Source organism: Haemaphysalis longicornis, unplaced genomic scaffold, assembly GCF_048455015.1.
Source record: "Haemaphysalis longicornis isolate Haplotype H1 unplaced genomic scaffold, Haemaphysalis longicornis Haplotype H1 scaffold_3, whole genome shotgun sequence".
NCBI classification, from domain to species: Eukaryota; Metazoa; Arthropoda; class Arachnida; order Ixodida; family Ixodidae; genus Haemaphysalis; species Haemaphysalis longicornis.
The window spans coordinates 43,981,424-44,001,422 of NW_027526335.1; the positions used below are offsets into that span (position 1 = coordinate 43,981,424).

The 19,999-nt window shown below is 48.5% G+C and overlaps 1 protein-coding gene across 1 annotated transcript in view; it reads left to right on the plus strand.

Annotated features, from left to right (window-relative positions):
- The window catches only part of LOC144174354 (carbonic anhydrase-related protein 10-like), a 129,271-nt gene extending 120,291 nt beyond the window's left edge, over positions 1-8,980 (plus strand). The window contains exons 7-10 of the mRNA XM_077703008.1: positions 4,254-4,408; positions 5,500-5,628; positions 6,445-6,481; positions 7,397-8,980. Coding sequence (XP_077559134.1) covers positions 4,254-4,408; positions 5,500-5,628; positions 6,445-6,481; positions 7,397-7,422 — 347 coding nt within the window. The 3' untranslated portion in view covers positions 7,423-8,980. The remainder of the gene's footprint in view (positions 1-4,253; positions 4,409-5,499; positions 5,629-6,444; positions 6,482-7,396) is intronic.
- The last annotated feature ends 11,019 nt before the right edge of the window (positions 8,981-19,999 follow it).

Below are 19,999 nucleotides of genomic sequence, written 5' to 3' on the forward strand. Positions count from 1 at the left end.
CTCGACCGCGACATCGAGGAGTGGGAGGTCGGGGCTGTGCTCCAGAGCATCAATTGCAAGTCGGCGGCCGGACCGGACGGGATAACGAACAAGGCCCTACGAAACCTCGGAGACGGAGCCATCGCGTCCTTGACGACATACTTCAACCGCTGTTGGCGTTCGGGAACACTACCGAAGCAGTGGAAGACGGCGAAGATGGTACTCATTCCAAAGCCGGGCAAACCGCCGAGCATAGAGAACCTGCGCCCAATCTCCCTAACGTCATGCGTGGGGAAGATCCTAGAACACATACTGAACGACAGGTGGCAACGATACCTAGAATCGGAGAGAGACTGAGCACACAAGACGCAATGATTCAGTTACAACATGACATTCTGGACGCGTCCGTACGCACCCACGACAACAGGGTCGTGCTGGGGCTGGACCTGCAGAGTGCGTTTGACAACGTCAAGCACTCCGCCATCCTCGCGCAGGTCAGCAGCCTCAGCATGGGCAGAAGGTCCTATGAATAGATTTGGGACTTTCTTTCAGAACGAACCATCACAATACACGCGGGCGACCTACAGCTGCCGCCCAAGAGGCTAGGGAGCACGGGAACCCCCCAGGGCTCGGTGATATCACCGCTGCTCTTCAACCTAGTCCTGATCGGCGTGGCGCGCAGGCTCTCGGAGATCCCGCAGGTCCGCCACACCATCTACGCGGATGACATCACGCTGTGGGTCCCCGGGGGCAGCAACGGCCACATCGAGGACGCGTTGCAGACAGCGGTGAATGCCATCTAAGACCAACTCATCGGCACGGGACTGCGGTGCTCGCCGCAGAAGTCGGAGCTGCTGATCGTCCCACCGCCGGGCAGGTACCGCAAGAAAGAGGCAGAAGAATCGGCAAACATCCACATACGAACGAGGGACGGCACAGTCATCCCCAGGGTCGCCACTCTCCGGGTCCTCGGCATGCACATCGAGGCCAGCAGAAGCAACAAGACCGCGGTGGACCACCTCCTCACCAAGATCAGCGCGGCGGCCCGACTCATCCGGAGGGTGTCGACGCGGCACAGCAGAATGAAGGAGGCCAGCCTCCTCCGCCTGCTCCAGTCCTTCGCGATGAGCCACGTCGCCTACGTCGGGGCGTTCCACTTCTGGCTGCGCCAGGAGAGGGACCGCATCAACGCGGCCATCCGCAAGGCGTACAGGACGACCCTGGGCTTGCTAAATAGCACCAGCACGGCCCGGCTGCTCGAGCTCGGGGTGCACAACACCCTCGAGGAGATCAGCGAGGCTGAACGAACGGTGCAACTCGAGCGCCTCGCCACCACGAGCTCGGGCAGGCGTATCCTGGAACGCCTCGGGCTAGCGGGCACGTCGTCGCAGCAGAACGAGACAGCGCAGCAACAGCAGCGGCAGCAGCTCCAGCCGGAGGTGATGGGGCGACTCCGGATTCTCCCGCTGCCCCGCAACGTCCACCCCGACCGCAACCGCGGTCGAAGAGAGGCGAGGGCCCGCGCTCTCGCCGCAACGCACGCCAACGACACGGGCGCCCTGTACGTGGACGCCGCCCGGTACACCGACCGACCCGACGCCTACGTAGCGGTGGCGGTCCGCGCCACCACGGGAGAAATATACAGCGCCTACAGCGTCCGCGTGCCGTCCGCCAACCAGACGGAGGAGACGGCGATCGCGCTGGCGCTGACGGATCCGCATTGCACCACAGTTCTCAGTGACTCGCGGTCGGCCATCGCGAACTACGCCAAGAACAACGTATGTGAAAGTGCAGTGCGCGCGGTGAAGTGCAGTGCGGTGATCAGTGCAGCGGTGCCGGCCACCCACCTTCGGTTGTTCCCGGCGCACACCAACATCAGAGGCAACGTGGGCGACGGTCTCCCCAACCGCAACGAGACGGCGGACGCAGCCGCGCGAGGACTGACCAACCGCGCGGTGGCGGTCTCTTCCCCCCTGCCGAGCTCCGCGTCAGAGGGAGGCCAACGCGAAGACAACGACGACGAAGACGACAACGACGACGTGGAGTGGGACCCGGAGCCGCTCCTCACGTACGGGGAGGTGCTGGAGTGGTACCGGCTCGGTCGGCGCACCGCTCCTGCGCCCCACCCGGAACTAACACGACAGCAGGCAGTGCTACTACGCCAACTACAAACACAGTCAGTGATCACGCCGGCGCTCGCGCGTCACGTGTGCCCGAACGTGTACGCCAGTGACGTGTGTAGTGTGTGTGGGCAACATCGCGCAATTCTGGCCCACATCCTGTGGGACTGTGCAGTGCACCCCGTGGAAGCTGCCGACCTCTACGGCCGGCTGCCGGACACCATAACGAGTGCCGTCTATTCGACGGACCTGGGCGCACAAACTCTAGCCGTCCAGCAGCTCGAGGCTGCTCTCGCCAGGCAGATAGCGGAGCGAGTCGAAGACGGGGGGGAGAGGGACGAACTCCCGAGTACCTTTCGCGCACCGTTCACGCCGACGCCGGCGGGGCCTAGTCCCGAAGACGTCGTGAACGTGGGTGGGATGTGGAGGCTCTGCGCATCCCGACCTCCCACTCCCTGCTGGCCATAAATAAAGTCTTTCTGTCTCTCTCTCTCTCTCGATCCAGAGCACAGGCTGAAGTCGACGCGACCCTCCGGGTCGTGCCCACCGTGCCCTAACCCTTTATGTAAATAAAAGTCCTCTCTCTCTCTCTCTCTCTCTCTCTCTCTCTCTCTCTCTCTCTCTCTCTCTCTCTCTCTCTCTCTCTCTCTCTCTCTCTCTCTCTCTCTCTCTCTCTCTCTCTCTCTCTCTCTCTCTCTCTCTCTCTCTCTCTCTCTCTCTCTCGCTCTCTCTCGTTGTGTCTTAATAATAATCGGAAATGCGGCCCTAGAGCTGCAGCTGCCGAAAGCGAGAAAGCTTGCGTTCCTGCGAGTAAGCGAAGACGCGCATGCCCGCCGCGTCGGTCTCGAGAGCAGGCGCCGTGCCTCCAGAGAGCGCAGCGACAGTTTTCGCTACGCGCTCGCGCGGTCCGTAATGTTGTGTTTCCGCCTGTAAATCACTGAGCCTCCCAGTGTTGTTTAAACTAAAAGCACTTATTGACTTTTTTGTTGCAAGAAGGAGCTAGAATATGGCTTGAAAAAAGAAGACAAGCTAAGTCAAACAAGAAAAAAAACCCTGTCTGAAAGGCAGGAGTGACTTCGCTGAAAGTTGTCGATGTGATCACATGATCAACGCCATGGTTGCGACGTCATGGATCCATTGAAGCCCGTACAACTGATGGTTAACTCGGAAAAAAAAAGTAATAAGAGCAGAGACTGTCACGTACAGCCGCTCGCACGCGAACAGCACCGCTGGAATGTCCCGATAATGAGGTCCCGGGCAAATCGGTTAGAAAATCATTCCGGGGCTCCCGCGCTCACAGTTTTGTGCGCAAAGCTCCAATTGTTTATGCCCGGTTGACGGTTTTCTATCCGCCGTGCGTCTTCATCCGCTTGGCCGAAGGATGCCTCGAAATAAGGCTCACGGAAATAAACCGGTATTAGTCAACCATATCCTGTTATCGACGCTCTGTCTACTCCGATGTCACTATAAGCACTCCACTAAAGGGACGTCGAGTCGCGTTATATTGCGTAACGCCGGGTCTGTTCCCACTCGCTCTCCAGAGCGTTTTTAGATCAGATAATTTAAAAACGCTAGGCTTTCTCTAACGTAAGCTAACCTCACTAAACTAACCGGAACAACCTAATATAACATAACCTAACGGGAGCTGATCTAACGAACAAAACCAATGTTTTAAGGATCTTCAAACTAAATAATAATCTAATTAAACATGATCAACGGAACAACAGAAACTAAAAATAAATATAAAGCATTTCCTGTCAAGGGGGCACTATATAACCGATACACCATTACGATAGCAAAAGTTTTGCAGCACGCTATCCCAGCCTTTAAAAATACGAATGCAATCGGACGGCGCTCTAGCCATAGCTGCAAAGCTGAGCTGAGGCCCCGTCGGTCGACGATCAAGGCACTGCGTTTCGACGACCAAAACAAAGGGCCACTCACGGCGGTTATCTTCACGCGATTAAGGACTACAAGCTTCGAATTTCCTGCGGGGCCCTCGGAGAGATCTCTCCAAGTACCTTTTTTTTTTTTCATCTGTGATCAGAGCACGTGTTGCGGAGACCACTACAGAGTTGTCACCTTTTAGTCGCAATGTAAAAAACAAAGAAAGGAAGTCCGTGTGCCACTTTCCTTACTCGCGCGCACCCGCAGGCTCGCAGGTTGCCGTGAAATCGGTGTCGATCCAGGACCTGCTTCCGGACACGGACAGTTACATGACTTACGAGGGTTCGAGCACGACGCCGGGTTGCGAGGAGACGGTCACTTGGATCCTGATGAACCGGCCGCTGTACATGACACGCCAACAGGTACCACCCCTTAGTGACGCATTAGCGACGCCGGTGAGGCAGCGGTGAAATGTCAGGGAAGCCCGGGAGCCCCTCTTGCTTTCTTTCCTCCTCCACTGTTGGGGTAATCTGCTAGCTGAAGGGTCATTAATATTCCGCCATTGTTTTATGCATTCGCTGCTGTAGTCCTTTATGAAGTCCAGTACTTTCTGCCAGCTTAGGAAGTATAAAACAGTTTGAACATTTATTCGGACTATGCAAACGTGCGTTGAACAAATGGCAAAATTGTTGAATGTTTGTTCTGAAAAAAAAAAAAAAGTTTTGCCTGGACATGCATTTGTGCAGCCGAACGCAGGTATAACTCTAGCTGATGTGTGTGTGTGTGTGTGCGTGCGTGCGTGCGTGCGTGCGTGCGTGTGCGCATGTGTGCGTGCGTGCGTGTGCGTGCGCGCGCGCACGCGTGTGTGTGTGTGTGTGAGAGAGAGAGAGAGAGAGAGAGAGAGAGAGAGAGAGAGAGAGAGAGGGAGAGAGAGAGAGAGAAAGATGGTTCTTCAATGTGAACTCGTTAATAATAATAATGTCTTTATTTTTATCCATTCGATGAGGGAGGAGGGGGGAAAAAAGCTGGAAAAACCAGCTTGACAGGCTCCCTCCACCCAGGCAAATATACAGATGCAGAAAATCAAGGCAGGCAGAACAGCTTCAAACAAACCGTTTTTTGGCACAAAAACAAATTGAAATGCAAATAAGTACTCTTAATACATTTGCACATAGACAAGCACGCATAAAAATATACATGGTAAACCATATTAAACAGCATCCCCTGCTAATGACAGGGGATGTACGCCAGATGGGGGATGACTACAGGGATGAATGGTGAATTTTGGACATTACTCGTACAACAGCGAGAGGGCGAGCATAAAATGTCAAAAAACTATACACGAGGAATGGGCAAGGCGCTTTATGAAGACGGACCTTATACCAAAGTTTCCAGACAACCTCACAGCACTTTGAGCGCGCCTTACATCGGCGCTGAGATCTATTTCCTCCCACTAATATTGTTCCCTCTCTTTCTTACCCTCCCCCCCACTGGATAATCTCGGCGACGGCAGCTGTTCGCCACGCGCAAGCTGATGCAGGGCGACGCGTTCCACCCGAAGGCGCCGCTGGGGAACAACTTCAGGCCCACGCAACCACTCCACGGCCGCGTCGTGCGCACAAACATTGACATTAGGAGCGATGTGAGTACACTGGCGCGAATTTCAACCTTCATTCCAACTCTAAATCTAAAACTCTAAATCTCGGTCGCGATCTTTGGGCACGCGCTAAAATTTGACAGCTTTAGGCTCTGCTCGCATCAATAAAGCACCAAAAGGTGGCATGTTTCTATAAATTAAGCTGGTCGGCCGTTTGAGGCCCTCAGCAGTATTCGTTTTAAGGTGAAGGACATCGGGTAAACAGCATTAGTATGAAACTTTACTCGAACAGCAGCACAACTCTGGAGTACAGCGCTCTCTAAATGTACTGAGCAGGTGTGCCGTTGAGACATTTTTTAAAGAAATAAATTGTTTCTTTTACCTGTTTCTTTCTTTCATAGCTTTTCTCGCCTGAGTAAGCTTTTCTAGGGCTTTTAAAAGTGGAAACAGTACTATCGACACCACGTCTGTGAGCATTCAAGCGTGGTGAGCATTGCATATTCGCTTGACATTTTTAAAATTTTCCTTTATCTTTACATTTACAACTTTAGCTCTCTTTTGAGATAAGGAGCTCAATTGTATAATGGTAATAAAATGTTGAGCAAATTTTTTTTTACAGTGTGACTTCTTCATCAAGCTTTTTCGTGCACAAAGCCTTCGCTCTTAATTTTTTTTCTTTTTGTCGGGATTAATTCCGTGCTACCAGCAAATTATACAGCAAACTGCTAGCATCTCCTCAAGAAAAATAAATTTTGGCTGTCGCTGAGAATTATTTTTAGCGCTCAAAATATGACGTTGAAATACATACTACGGTTTTTTCATGCCTGCGTCTATTTTAACCATGTTTACATCTCTCCTCAGGACTGTCCTGGAATGCAAGTCAACAAGTTCTACCAAGGTAATCATTTTTTGTTTCAAAGCATCGCGTTTTGAATTTCCAGATTTAAAAAAATGGTACAGCAAAACCGACGCTCAAAGGAAAGAAAAAAATAACTGAGCTAATATGTTTTTTTTTTTTTCAATTAGCAATATAGCTAACCAAAAAAATAGACTTTTGTCTACGTTACGGTGACGTCAACAATACGCGGCTCTGTTGCAATACGCGTCTCTGTTGTGGCTAAGGTGTCGTACAGCTAAGAGCAGTGTCGGGCGTTCAATTCTCGTCTGCGTACACTGCATGTTTGATGGCAACGTAACTCCAAAGACAACCGCGTGTGCACATGACTTTGAAACATGCTGAGAAATCAAAGACAGTTAAATGAATAATTCATACGCCTCCATTGCAGCTATCCTGCCGTATACCACGCCCTAGCTTCGGTGCCAACGTTAAATCTAAACAAGTTAGGCCATTGCTGCCGCCAAGGGCCGTATCCAGCAGCATTTTATCATTCCTCAAATTGCTATCTGACATGTATTACATACATGTCAGCGAGGTTAACGTACAGCTGCCGGTTAACGTACAAAACTATACCTCGTTATCGAGTTCTAATGTAATTCTCTAGTATTATTGGCAGGCAGATTGATGTCCTCACATCAATAAACTTAGCCTCTAAATTTCAGCCTTCCATTGTTCCGTCAGCATACAAAATGTAACGAAAAGGGAGTTGGCTGTTTTTTTAATCTTCATATACGAACAAGCGCCGATCGTCAGCTTAAAACCCTGGCATGCAACCGAAAAAAACGAGGTGCGAGAAAAACGCTACGTGACCTTCTTCTAAGAGAAGTATAAAGTGCGCGATTTGATGCGCCCCACGCACTTATAACCTTTCGCGGCGAAGCTAAAGTATCTCTTGTTCCTCCCGTCGCGCGACAGCGAACCTGGATCTTCTCAGCCGATAGCCTCAGCATGGAGTGGGCGGCAGTAGCAGCGCTAACGGCGATCGGCGCCCGACTCAGCTGCGTCCCTCGAAGAGGCGCAGGAAACTGAAAACTCTCGCTGCAGCGCGGGCCTCGCCTGTTCTCTGCGAGCGACGAGATGGAGCCCGCTAAGCCACGAGAACGACGGCTGACGCCGACGCGCGCCTCCACCAGAGTGAATAAACGCCCGGCGAGGACCCAGAGCTGTGGCGTCCCCGCTAGTGAATCGATGAGCTGCCTTCTCATACCCGGCCACTTTTCCCTGAGCCTTCCAACATAGTCCTGGTGAATGTTCGCGGAAGCTCCGTGTGTGACGATGTTTTAAAAGTGGCCCCTGGTCGCCGGAGAGAAAACGTTCATGTCACCGTCGAGAAAGGAAACGAGCGCGCACTGTGTACGGCACCGCCGGCCTCAACCAAGTTTGAGCTCCGTTTTCCCGTTAAAGAAACGTTTTTTTTTCTTAATTTGGTAAGTACAGCCTTAATTTGTTACCATTGCGTTTAATGTGGTGTGCGCTGTAATTATTCTCACCTGAACTTATCGGCCAATGTCCCTCACAATCAAAGTCGACCTTACCGAAGGCACATGCACAGGTGGTGATGCAGAGGGTAAGATCCGGGAACACAAGTGCGTTTATTTGGTTCGCACTTTCCTTCTTTCTGCAGACCTACCACGTTAATGTCCGATGGGGAAACAAAATGACTCGAAAGGATTACTATATTGTAACGCGATTTGACAGCAGTTAGTTCAATTTGTTCTGGTCAATTTTTCTTTCAAACTATTTTGCGACGAGTGCACTGGCCTTCTGCGATGCTGAGCAAACGTCACCGTAGTATGGCATTAAAATAGTGGACCTCGGTGTAGACAACGCATAAATAAAACCAATAAAAATAAAAGTATTAACTTAATTGCGGTGCAATTTTTTGTAACTTGCACAAAAATTTGTTTTTCGTAATGCTTGTTCTGTGGCGTGTGCTTCATCAAGCAAGTAAGGCATACAGTTCAGTTTAAAGAACAGTCGCTTACATCATTTTGATGCGGATTACACTCAACTGTACTCCGCCTTTGGTATATAAGCTTTGGAACGATTCTAGTACCCATGTGTGACGAATATGCTCATAGGAGGCAAAAACCTTTGAACTTTTTGGGACCCCCGATGCATCAACAGTAACATTTTTAGCGGCCATTTGAGATGCCTTCAGCAGAAGGCGGTGAGTTTAGAGCACTTGGCCAGCTTTTTATGCCGACTTCCACGCGTCGAATGGTGCTTTGAGAGCCGCTGAAGGAAGAAAGCTGTATTATTCTTTGTCCCCCCACCCCTTGCTCCATGGTGTTTTTTTATGTCTACACTCTGGTGTTTTTACTTGCCTTTCAATAGGAGTAAATAAATGACTGTAGGAATTGACACATATCTCACCAATCCCAAACAAACTTGTATGAATGTGGTGTGCAGATCACAGCATCCATTCCCCATCGTGTTGTCGGCGGTGCTGTGAGCGCCCATGTGGTGCAGAAAATATGAAGCAAAAATAAAACATACACAAAGGCAAGCCTCAGCCTCCTTTCTTTTTTAGTATCACCCATTAAACCACAAGCAGGAGATGCAAAACGAACGAATGACGACAGATTTTCGAAAACCCACTGTACAGGTTCAATAAAGAACAACCAATGGCGTAAAGGCAAAAGAAAAAAAAAATCGGCGCAAACAAAAAAAACGGGGCTGATGAAAATTGTTAATATAAAAACTTGAAACCAGTATGTGAAAATTTCATAATTATCTTTGTCTTGCCGCTTTGGTTGTTGCCCATGCTATTTTTAACAAATATATCTTAACCAGTAGCTGATCAATCTCCGCTCGGGTACTTCACAAAAATGACAGTCACACGACTGTATCATGAGATCGTAATAAAATTCTTGCGCCTGTATAAGGGTGTTCCCCTCTGCTAACTCTAGTTAAAAAATTCTGAGGGTACCTGAGAACTTCTTATGAGTTGCTAAATCGAAATCATTATTGGCTTATCGTCTAATGGTTCTGCCAGCAAACTGGGCGCCGCCGTGTGGCCCACAGAGCCCCCCGCCACTGTGGTGACTGCTGAGCCGTTGGGTGGGGAAGCGGCGATTGTTCAAAGCTTGGTGCTACGCGTACCCACGCCGTTGAGTCTTCAGTTTAAAAAAGAGCTCACTCATGCCCTATCGCCGAACGAATAGGCCGGAATTGTCGGCTCCATGGAGTTTCTTAGTACGTATACTAGAGAGAAAACTGCACCTGGGAATTCGTGTCGGCGAGGGCGTTATGATTTTTCGGGAAGACCACAACTGCTGGCTTGGCATGTCTATCGGATTCTTAAGCGTCTTCGTGGGTTTGCTTTCTTCACTAGTCAGTGCTATGTCTACGAGGTGGCCGCTCCGGCCAAAATAGCCGAAACTCGCTTCGCTAATCTCGCATCGCCTGGAAACTCAAAATTCGCTTCATTTGTTCATGTTTCATTATAAGCCCTGCTTCGTTATAAGCAAGTGGAAGGACCAGTACCGGTGAGCGACCTCAGTGAGCCCACATTTACTTATGTACGAGCCCGCAATGTAGACACGTTAGCTTGTCGTAAGGAGAACGCGCTTCCCGGTTAGTAGCAGGACATATGTTAACAGCGAACGCACATCTTGACTGAGCGGGTAATTTGTTGCTGCGAAAGTTGTAGCTGATGGTCTGTAACGAAAATACGAACGAAAACATCGTGAAGGCAAGGTGCTCGTTTTCACAGGTACGCGCATAAAGCTTTTCTGAGCTTTTCAAACAATTCATTATTTGAAATGCTCTCAATATCAGTGTCTTTAATGAGTTTCTCCCAAAATTTGTGAACTACCCACTTGGTCTGTAGAATAGCAGGCAGAACCGATCCGGCAGAGTCTCAGTAAAGGAATGCGCTTTACTTTCAATTTCCTCAGCTTTCGAACAGCGTGTTTTATTTTATAATTCTACAATTACACACTCTTCTTTGCGTTTTTGTGGCACTGTATTTAAATTTATGGCCACTGAAACGTTTCAAACCAAACCAATGATGAAACTAAGGCAAGCGCATGGTATAACGGCGGCCCATGACGACACAGACGGCCTTGATGTGAGCAGCATTCTAGGCTCCTCTCTAGGGTATTAGTAAGAAGCTCTACGGTGGGGTCCGCCGGGCGCTGTACAAAGATGTCTAGCGCGCTGGCGAGCGCTGCGCCGCTAGGCGAGGCAAGCGCGGTAGTGAGAATCGACACGGCGCATATCCACGCCCACTCCGCCGAGTTTTCAATTCAACGGAGGGAGCGCTTAGTTTCTCTGTGTTCCGCTCGCAGTCACGCGACGCGTTGCAGCCACTGTAAACGTCATGCTGGAACATACCCGTATTCACAGCCAATGCATAGACGCAGCCATTGGGTACGTCAGGCCAGCACATAGCCGTATTTCTAGCCGCTACGCGCCCTCCTTTTAGTCGTGTTTTCTTCTAAACACGCGTTATAGAACGCGTCGCAGCCAATATATATATTGAGGAGCCGTTACAGACGCGGGACAACGCCGACGCCGGTTTTTCTTTTTTTTTTTTTGCTCAATGGGTCAGTGCAGCCTTCGCATTAATAAGTACAGACACAAGATTCTTTAAGTGGATTTTAATGCGTACCATTCATTGCCGAGTACCCCCCCAGCCAGGACCCTGTAACGCCCTGCATTTCCACAAAAATGCAGATATCACGGAAGTCCCACCTGTAATCGCTAAAATGGCGTAAATGGAGATAACTGGTCGCATGAAATTTTGAAAAACCAGAAAACAAGAAAAATATAAAGAAATTACGAAAAATGGCGAAACGTGTAACGCCCTGAATTTCCACAATAATGCAGACTTCGCGAAAGTTCCACTTCTAATCGTTATAATAGCGTAAATGGCGATAATTGGTCGGACAGGACTTTAAAAAAACCAAACATTTTGGCAGGAAAAAACTCACACTCAAGACAAGCGGCATAAGAATGCTACGCATTAGTAGATAATTCTCTGATTTTTTTTTTACCCAAAGCCCACTGCATTATTGTGATGCATTCGATGTCGGCACGCTCCAGACTGTTTTGGTTTATTACGTGTGTGCAGCTCATTTGCTCTAATTATTTCTGGCAGCCGAGGAGCCTGGTAAGACACCTAATGGCGGCTAGCACGAAACATCGCTGGTCACGCATCCTCCGCCCTCTCCAAGCGTTACACCACCGAACCGAAAATATCTCCACTCGCCTCAGACTGTATCCGCTCGAGATACGTCACATTTCTGGCGAATGCACCCTCGTCTCGTACGCTACGCTGATAGGTATAATGCGTTATAAGTTGCGACAGAGAGAGAGAGAAATAATTATTTATTGGAGAGTTTAGCTCCAACCCAAACAGGAGCTGGCTACTCCAGGCATTGGAGTATACAAAAGGTACAATACTTGCCCTAAGGAACCACAAGGGGTTAGATTAAGTACATTGATACAGCAGCGGATGAAAGATGCGCACTCAGTAACTACTTGCTCTGTGTAGTACACAAGCACACCCATATATATATATATATATATATATATATATATATATATATATATATATATATATATATATATATATATATATATATATATATATAATTGACACGGTCGTAGGGAATGAGATGGGCTTTATTAAAGATGGGGCGACCAGTGCGCAGGGAACTCGTAGGCGGGGAGCGGTGAGCACAGAGCGAGTAGCGCGCAGCACCAACGTCTTCCTCCTCTTTTCCACTCGCGGCCGGTCAGTTCGTTTTCGTCGTCTTCTCTCCAAGTTTCGTTTCTTCCGCTTCTATCGTAACATTTTCCCCCGGGGCAGACGAAGCTCGCCGAGCGAGTTAAGGGGTGCGAGAGTGACAGCGTTTCAGGCGAGCTACATGCACGACCTGTGTCCTGCTCGAGCGGCGACCATTAGACGTGACTTTGGCGACGACATAGTTGACATCGTTGAAGCGGGAGAGCACCACGAACGGTCCGGAGTAAGTGGAGAGGAATTTTTGGTGCAGTCCTTTCTTGCGCACCGGAGTCCATAACCAAACTTGTTCACCCGGAGTGAAAGCGACGGGAGGATGTCGGTCATCGTAGCGAGCCTTGGTACGAGCTTGCGAGCTGAGAGTACGAATACGGGAGAGCCGGCGCTCCTCTTCAGCACGGCACAAAGTTTGGGCGAGTGAAAGGTGGTGATGTGGTGAGAAGGGCAAGATGCTGTCGAGAAATGTACGTGGAGCACGGACATACAGTAGGAAAAACGGAGCGTAGCCAGTAATTTCGTGTTTGGCGGTATTGTAGGCGTACGTAACGAATGGTAGCACAGTGTCCCAATTCTTCTGGTCGGACGTAACATACATTGATAGCATATTGGTCAGCGTGCGGTTTGTGCGCTCCGTCAGACCATTAGTTTGCGGATGGTATGCGGTGCTATGGCGAGAGACAGAGCCACAAAGTCTCAATAGTTCTTCTAAAACGTCTGCCGTAAACTGTCGCCCGCGGTCACTGATGATAACGCGCGGAGCGCCATGACGAAGGATAACAGAATGCAGAAGGAAGGCTGAGACGTCCTCAGCTGTAGCTGCAACGAGAGAGGCCGTCTCGACGTACCGGGTCAAGTAATCGACGCACACGATAATCCACCGGTGACCTGTCGAAGACTTCGGTAGAGGTCCAAGAAGATCTATTCCGACTTGTTCAAATGGTGACGTAGGTGGAGTCACGGGATGCAGAGGTCCCGGCGAAGGGCTCCCAGGGCGTTTATGACGCTGGCATTGCAGGCAGCCGGCCACGTATTACTTCGCAAATCGCCGCATTCCTGGCCACTAAAAATTCTGTTTAAGCCGATGTAGCGTGCGCACAAAGCCAAGATGACCCGCTGTGGGGTCGTCGTGCGTAGCATGCAAAATGGCGGCGCGAAGACTGGCTGGAACAACCAAAAGGAAGCGGGCGCCATCCACCGAATAGTTCCTCTTGAACAACAAGCCGTCGCGCACGACAAACGGGCACGATGGCTGCGCTCGCTGCGCTGCATCAAACATGGTTTTTAAAGAACTATCCTTCAGTTGTTCTTCCTTCAAGTTGGAGGCGGTGGGAATTGCAGTCGACAGAGATGCCAGACAGTCATCAAAGTGATCGTCGTCACACGGAGGCGCCGGGACAGGAAGGCGTGACAAGCAGTCCACGTCAGTGTGTCGGCGTCCGCTCTTGTACGACACAGAGAAATCGTACTCTTGTAAGCGCAATGCCCAGCGAGCGAGCCGACCAGATGGGTCCCGCAGGCCAACGAGCCAGCATAGTGAGTGGTGGTCCGTGATGATGGAGAAGTGACGCCCATACAGGTATGGACGAAACTTTTGAACGGCGAAGATCACAGCTAGGCACTCAAGTTCAGTAACGGTGTAGTTACCAGCACACCTGCGCTGGTCTCGCTGGGATCGTCAATTGGTGTGGGCAGAATTTCACTCCGGAAAGAAATCTCGCCAGTACCACAGTCGAGCGTAGCTCCGCTGTCACGTAGGAAATCTATACCCAAAATAACATCATGGGTAGCTTGCGCCAGCACAATAAACTCCGTCCGGAATGCCTTTTCACCAAGCGTAACTGTCGAGGAACAAACGCCGATAGCGCGCAGATGCTCGCCCCCGACACCGCGGAAATGAACGTTGCGATCACACGCAAACATAACTTTGTGTCCAAGACGATTCTTGAAAGAAAGACTCATAACCGAAACTGCGGCACCAGTGTCCACTAAAGCTAACGTTTCTACACCATTCACACTAACGATCACTTTGTTTTTTGACATTATCACAGGTGGGGAAATTGGTGAAAGCGACCGTCTCGCGACCTCACCCCCGTGGGTCGCAGAAGCTAGTTTCCCAGCGTCGGCGATCCTCGCCTTCCCCGCGGCGAGGGTGATCGGGCTTGGTGCGTACGTGGAGGAGAGAAGCTGCGGTCGGACGCGGGCGAGTCGTGGCGCATGTTGCTTGACTGGCTGGACCGGTAGAAAGTGGAAGTCGGTATAGTCGTGTCGGAAGGCGGGTTGTTGCGCATTGCCGTAGGTGGTCTCACGAAATGTCCTTGAGGCTGCCGTAGGCGATAGGGACAAAATCGGGATATATGACCGGGGAGGTCGCAGTTATAACAAACAGGAGGCGGTCGGGGCGCAACATATCCTTGGTAGGGTCGTCTGTGATCATCAGGAGGTCGGCGCGGAGGGTCACTATTGGACGATGCAAACCTCCGAAACGGGGACCGATTAGCCCGGGCTCCAGAGCGTTCATTCCGAAAAGTTGGCCGACACCTCGAACTGTCCTCACACCAGGGCATCGGAGGCTCTTCTGATGACTCTTGCAATGCACACTGATGGTAGACGGGGCGGGCTGGAGCGGGACAATGATGGCAGGGCGAGTCGCGGCAGACGCTTCGCTGGCCAAGCTCTTCTCTGATAATTCTGCGAACCAGTGACGCGATATCTTCGGAAGGGTTCGAATTGAAGTCCACAGTCGCTACGGTGGGGACGTTTGCTAGACGACCGAACTTGGGAGCAATTCGCCGCATCTTCAGTGCCTCAAACGCCCTGCAGTGGCGAATCACGTCCTGTGCAGTCACAAGATCTTCCTTCGTTATTAAAAAGTTGTACGCGTCCTCAGCAATTCCTTTGAGCAGGTGACCCACCTGGTCCTCATCGCACATGCTACGGTTAACCAAGCGGCACAGCTGGAGCACTTCTTCGATGTACGTTGTGCAGGTTTCTCCAGGAACCTGGGCTCGTTGCGCGAGAGTTTGCTCAGCCTTTTTCTTTTTAGCGCCTGAATCCCCGAAAGACTTCTTAATCTCGGTAACAAAGTTATCCCACGCAGTCAACTTTTCCTCGTTGTTTTCGAACCACACCAGGGCGGTTTTATCGAGAGAGAAGGGCACGTTGGCGAGCTGTGACGCCGGGTCCCAGTGGTTGTACTTGCTGACCCTTTCATAATTTTTCAGCCAATCTTCTACGTCCTCATCCGGAGCCCCCAAAAACTTGCGCGGTTCCCTCGGGTAGGGCCAGATGCTCACCCTTGATGGTGCAGCGGCGTCAGTAGCTCGGGTGTTCGGCATGCCGGTCTGTCTGGAGGGTAGCCCAGCAAATCCGCCTGCTCCGTCAAGAGTCGTCGGTTGTTTCCAGGGGGTGTCGATCCCCGGCTCCTCCACCAATTGACACGGTCGTAGGGAATGAGATGGGCTTTATTAAAGATGGGGCGACCAGTGCGCAGGGAACTCGTAGGCGGGGAGCGGTGAGCACAGAGCGAGTAGCGCGCAGCACCAACGTCTTCCTCCTCTTTTCCACTCGCGGCCGGTCAGTTCGTTTTCGTCGTCTTCTCTCCAAGTTTCGTTTCTTCCGCTTCTATCGTAACAATATATATATATATATATATATATATATATATATATATATATATATATATATATATATATATATATATATATACATGATTCCTTACAGCAGTGGAATATAGTTAAAAAAAAACCAAGAGAACTATACACATCTATATACATACAACATCCACGACGCGACACAGATAGTTTCGCCAATATACATAACACCCTTGTGTGTTTCCACACCCATTTCAGAGCGTTTCAGAGGAAAGTGCACTTATTTAATAGTGTTCACACATCTTCGTCATTTGAAAAAATTCCCTTAAGGCAAGGAAGGCTTTCGTTTGGTTGCGTACATTGTCCCACGGACCCAACAGTTAGTCGTAAAGCGATATTTAGTTTTTCCTGCTCGCTTAAAATGTCCTAACGTACGTACAATTATTATACGTAAATGTGTTATCTTCGTACGTCTTAGACTTTTTCGTCGTCAGCTGGCCGCGGCTAACTGTGAGGTCAGCCCAATCAAAATTCAAAGAATGGCTAGGTGGCGATTCAATACACACGAAAGTCACAACTCACGAAAGTGATCGAGTCAAAAATTCAATCGGTAAAAAAAGGCAAACGAGATGGCGTAACATTTACTTTCATGCGACCGCTATATCATGTCTTAAATTTTGTTACTTTGCTAACGCGCTTTGACGAACCTAAGAGTTAAAAATAGAAAGATAAAGTTCATTTTATACCCTCTCCAAGCAGTCACAAAGCTCCACGGGGGCCCAAATAGGTGAAATCAAATATATCCCCTCCCTTCTTCTATAAAAAAATAGCCATAACATGAGACGCTCTATTAAATATACAAAAATACCGGCATTGTTCCGCTTTCCTGATTAGTTCAAAAACTAGTAGCTATGTATAGGGGCACCCTGATTTTTTTCCCGGAACTATCCGCCTCCAATTTCTGGTTGGTTTCATATTTTGACCCAACATGCATACACAAACATGGAACAATGTGTGACATGTAGGAACGTTCAGCCAGCAAGGGAACATGTAAAAAAATTGTGTGGCTTACATCGTCCCATTCGGAATAAAATTACACTCCACCATATTTGATTTGCTCCTTCTTTCTGTTTTAAAAGCCCTGTTCTTGCGGCATAAATGCGCACGCCTGGATCACAGTGCGCGATTAGAGTGAGAATTATTCGAGAGGACCGGGCCAGACAGCACTTAGTAGCCTCTTTAGTGAATGACGCTGACCGTACAAGCACGTTGTTGCAAAAATCCATCTCTACACTGCAATAGCAAGCGTCCCAAATGGTACGATCTGCAGTTAGCGTACCCACAAAGCGCAGTGTCCCCAATCATAGCGGTTAGAAGGGGGCGATTTGGAAGTCTCTCGCTAACGACACTGTTGCGACAGAACCATGGGCAGAGGTTATGATTGCGAGATAAAACTTCATCTCCTCCCCAGACCATGATGCTAGTGTTCAAAAAGGAGCTGCGCTGATAGAACGGATAAGTGCAGGAACGAAAAGGAAGCGGGCGGAACAATCACGTGTCCCCATGCTTGACTTAGGCGCTGCTTTGGTACCGGACTATAGAACGCTCTGGTTGCCCAACCAGCGGGATAAGTTAAAGGATTCCCTTTTCAAACATTTTCGAAGCGAAACTTTATGAGCAACTACATGACGTCCTTACTAGTCACTGTTGGGACTGGGACAACCAATAAAAAGAAATCTCTAAGTTGATCTCTTTATGTCTGGCAAAGGGAGATAAAAACAAAAATAAAATAAAATCATAACGACTTGCGATAACTATTTTTTTGTGTTATAATCTTTTTTCCCGAATGTTTCGTGGAGAGAAAACATTGAAAACACTGAAAGCACTGAAAAAAAGGCACGGCGCAATTGCGAATAAATACGTGGGCCCGTAACAAAGCAATAAATTTTAAAGCGATTTGTGTACTTTTGAAATTTAAAAAGCCTGCTTCCTGTATGAGCGTTATTGAACAAAAAATTATTGCAGAGGTTGCTTACTGGCGTCGAACATATCGGTAATTGTAGCAAGGGGACATTTTCTGCTAATCTTCAGAGCACCCAGTCAACTTTTTTTTTTTTGTAATACAGTAAAAACTCATTAATTCGGATCTCACGGGACCGGGAAAAATATCCGAATTATCCGAATGCCGAATTAATGAATGAACAGGAAAAACAACATTAAAATCACGTTGGAGAAGCATACCTTTATTTGCTGAAGTATTTTGTAATAGTCGTCTGCTTTTTCGCGCAGATTCCGGCTGACATTACAATTTTTCTTAACTCTTGCAAGTGCCAACAGCACGCAAACTGTCGGAACTGCTCAGGCAAACGTCCTCCAATATCAAAAGCGCCTCCGAGACTTCTCGTGAGGTGCGATGAGGTCGCGGCTGCACCTCCTCGGATGACTCTTCGTCAGAATCGTGGTCTTCCTGGGCGCCCGTGACATCATTAATAATTTCTTAATTGGTCAGGAGACCAGCATTTGTCCGAATTAGGCGGTGCGGGGCCGAATTCTGACGAATTAACGAAGGTTTGGACCCATAGACTAACATGCGCTTTGGCCGGGACCAATAAAGCTGTCCGAATTATCCGAATTTCCGAATTAACTGGTGTCGAATTAACGAGCTTTTACTGTATCACACAGAATGAGGAGTTTCGCTCTTCTAAAAATCCTGTTTCTTTGAGCGGTAATTCCTTGTTATACCACCCCCTGTTTTTAACCCCTAATCACTTTCAACAGCCGCCTACCGTACGTTGCCACATATCTCAATCACACTCAAGAGTACTCATCACAAGATAAGTAACGATAAAAAACCTCAAGAAACACGAACAGTTTAAAATAAACGCTTGTTATCAACAGAATAATAAACTCACTATACGTTATGTGAAAGCAGATATTTTTTTAAGTCACGCATTTCAACCCAACAACCGTTTGTTGTGCTTATTGGCTACAGTATAGCGCTTTTATTAATATTTTTGTTGCGGCTAAAAACGCAGTACAGCAGATACACGACATAGAGTGCACGTACCAAAGCTCCAAATTTAAAGCAAACTCTCGAAGTTAACAAAAACCGAGGCAGGCAGCATCACAAGATAAAAATCCGCGAAAGGTAAGTGGTATTAAAATAGGAAGGTTATATCCTGCGAAGACCATTACCATTAAAAACCCCGTTACGCACTACATACCAACAAAGGTTGCTTATGTTCGAGAAAGAGTTACATTATTTAAATGAGGTTTTATCGCTGTTAGCACAGAAAGGGTTCCTGCAGATTTGTATTTTTACGTTCAGTGGACCAGACATATTCGGCTAATAACCCAAGTGATGTTTGATTTTTTTTTTTTTTTTTCATTTCTGACGACCCGTGATGTAGCTTAGAAAATTCTTAAAACGTTTGTTGGTCGTGTAGAAGCTGCATGTGGTTAACGACTGTCTTAACTGGACGGCAAAAGGGGAGTGGATAGGGGTTATGACCATTATGTTCCACGGGGCCAGACCCATGAATAAATGCTATCTTGGCTAGAAGCAATGGAAGCGCTAACACTGACAGCACCCTTTGATTGCGGTTAATATTGTAAGAAAAATTAAATCAGATTCAATTTGGGACAGAAATGAATTCAAATATCAGGGCAATCATTCGCTTTAATTTATTACTTGGCCTATTTTTTTTTATTTTAAAAAGCAGCGATGCCTGGCTAATTTTTTTTTTTTTTTTACTTTCAGTGCTAGGTTTAAAGTACTTGAATGTAAACTGAGTACCGATCAAACCACACTAGCGTTGTATTCGTATTCGAAATCGGTGATATTCGCTAACACATATGTGTCCGTGAATACGAACGGGTTCTAAACGAATCAGAACAATTGTGGTTTTTAAGAGCTATTGGATAAAAGAATTCATTCTTGATAGTTTTGAATATTAGTTCCGGTTACAGTAATACCCGATCGACTCGAAGTGCGAAAAACAAGAAATGCATTCGAGGTAAGCAAAACTTAATCTAATAATAAAGAAGTCAGCGGTCGCACATTCGGAATATATTTTAGTTAGCAGGCATTAGAGACAATAGCGATTTCGCGTCGGAACCAGGCGTAGCTATTCGGGTAAGGCTAGATTTAAAATATTAGTGCAAATACCTGAC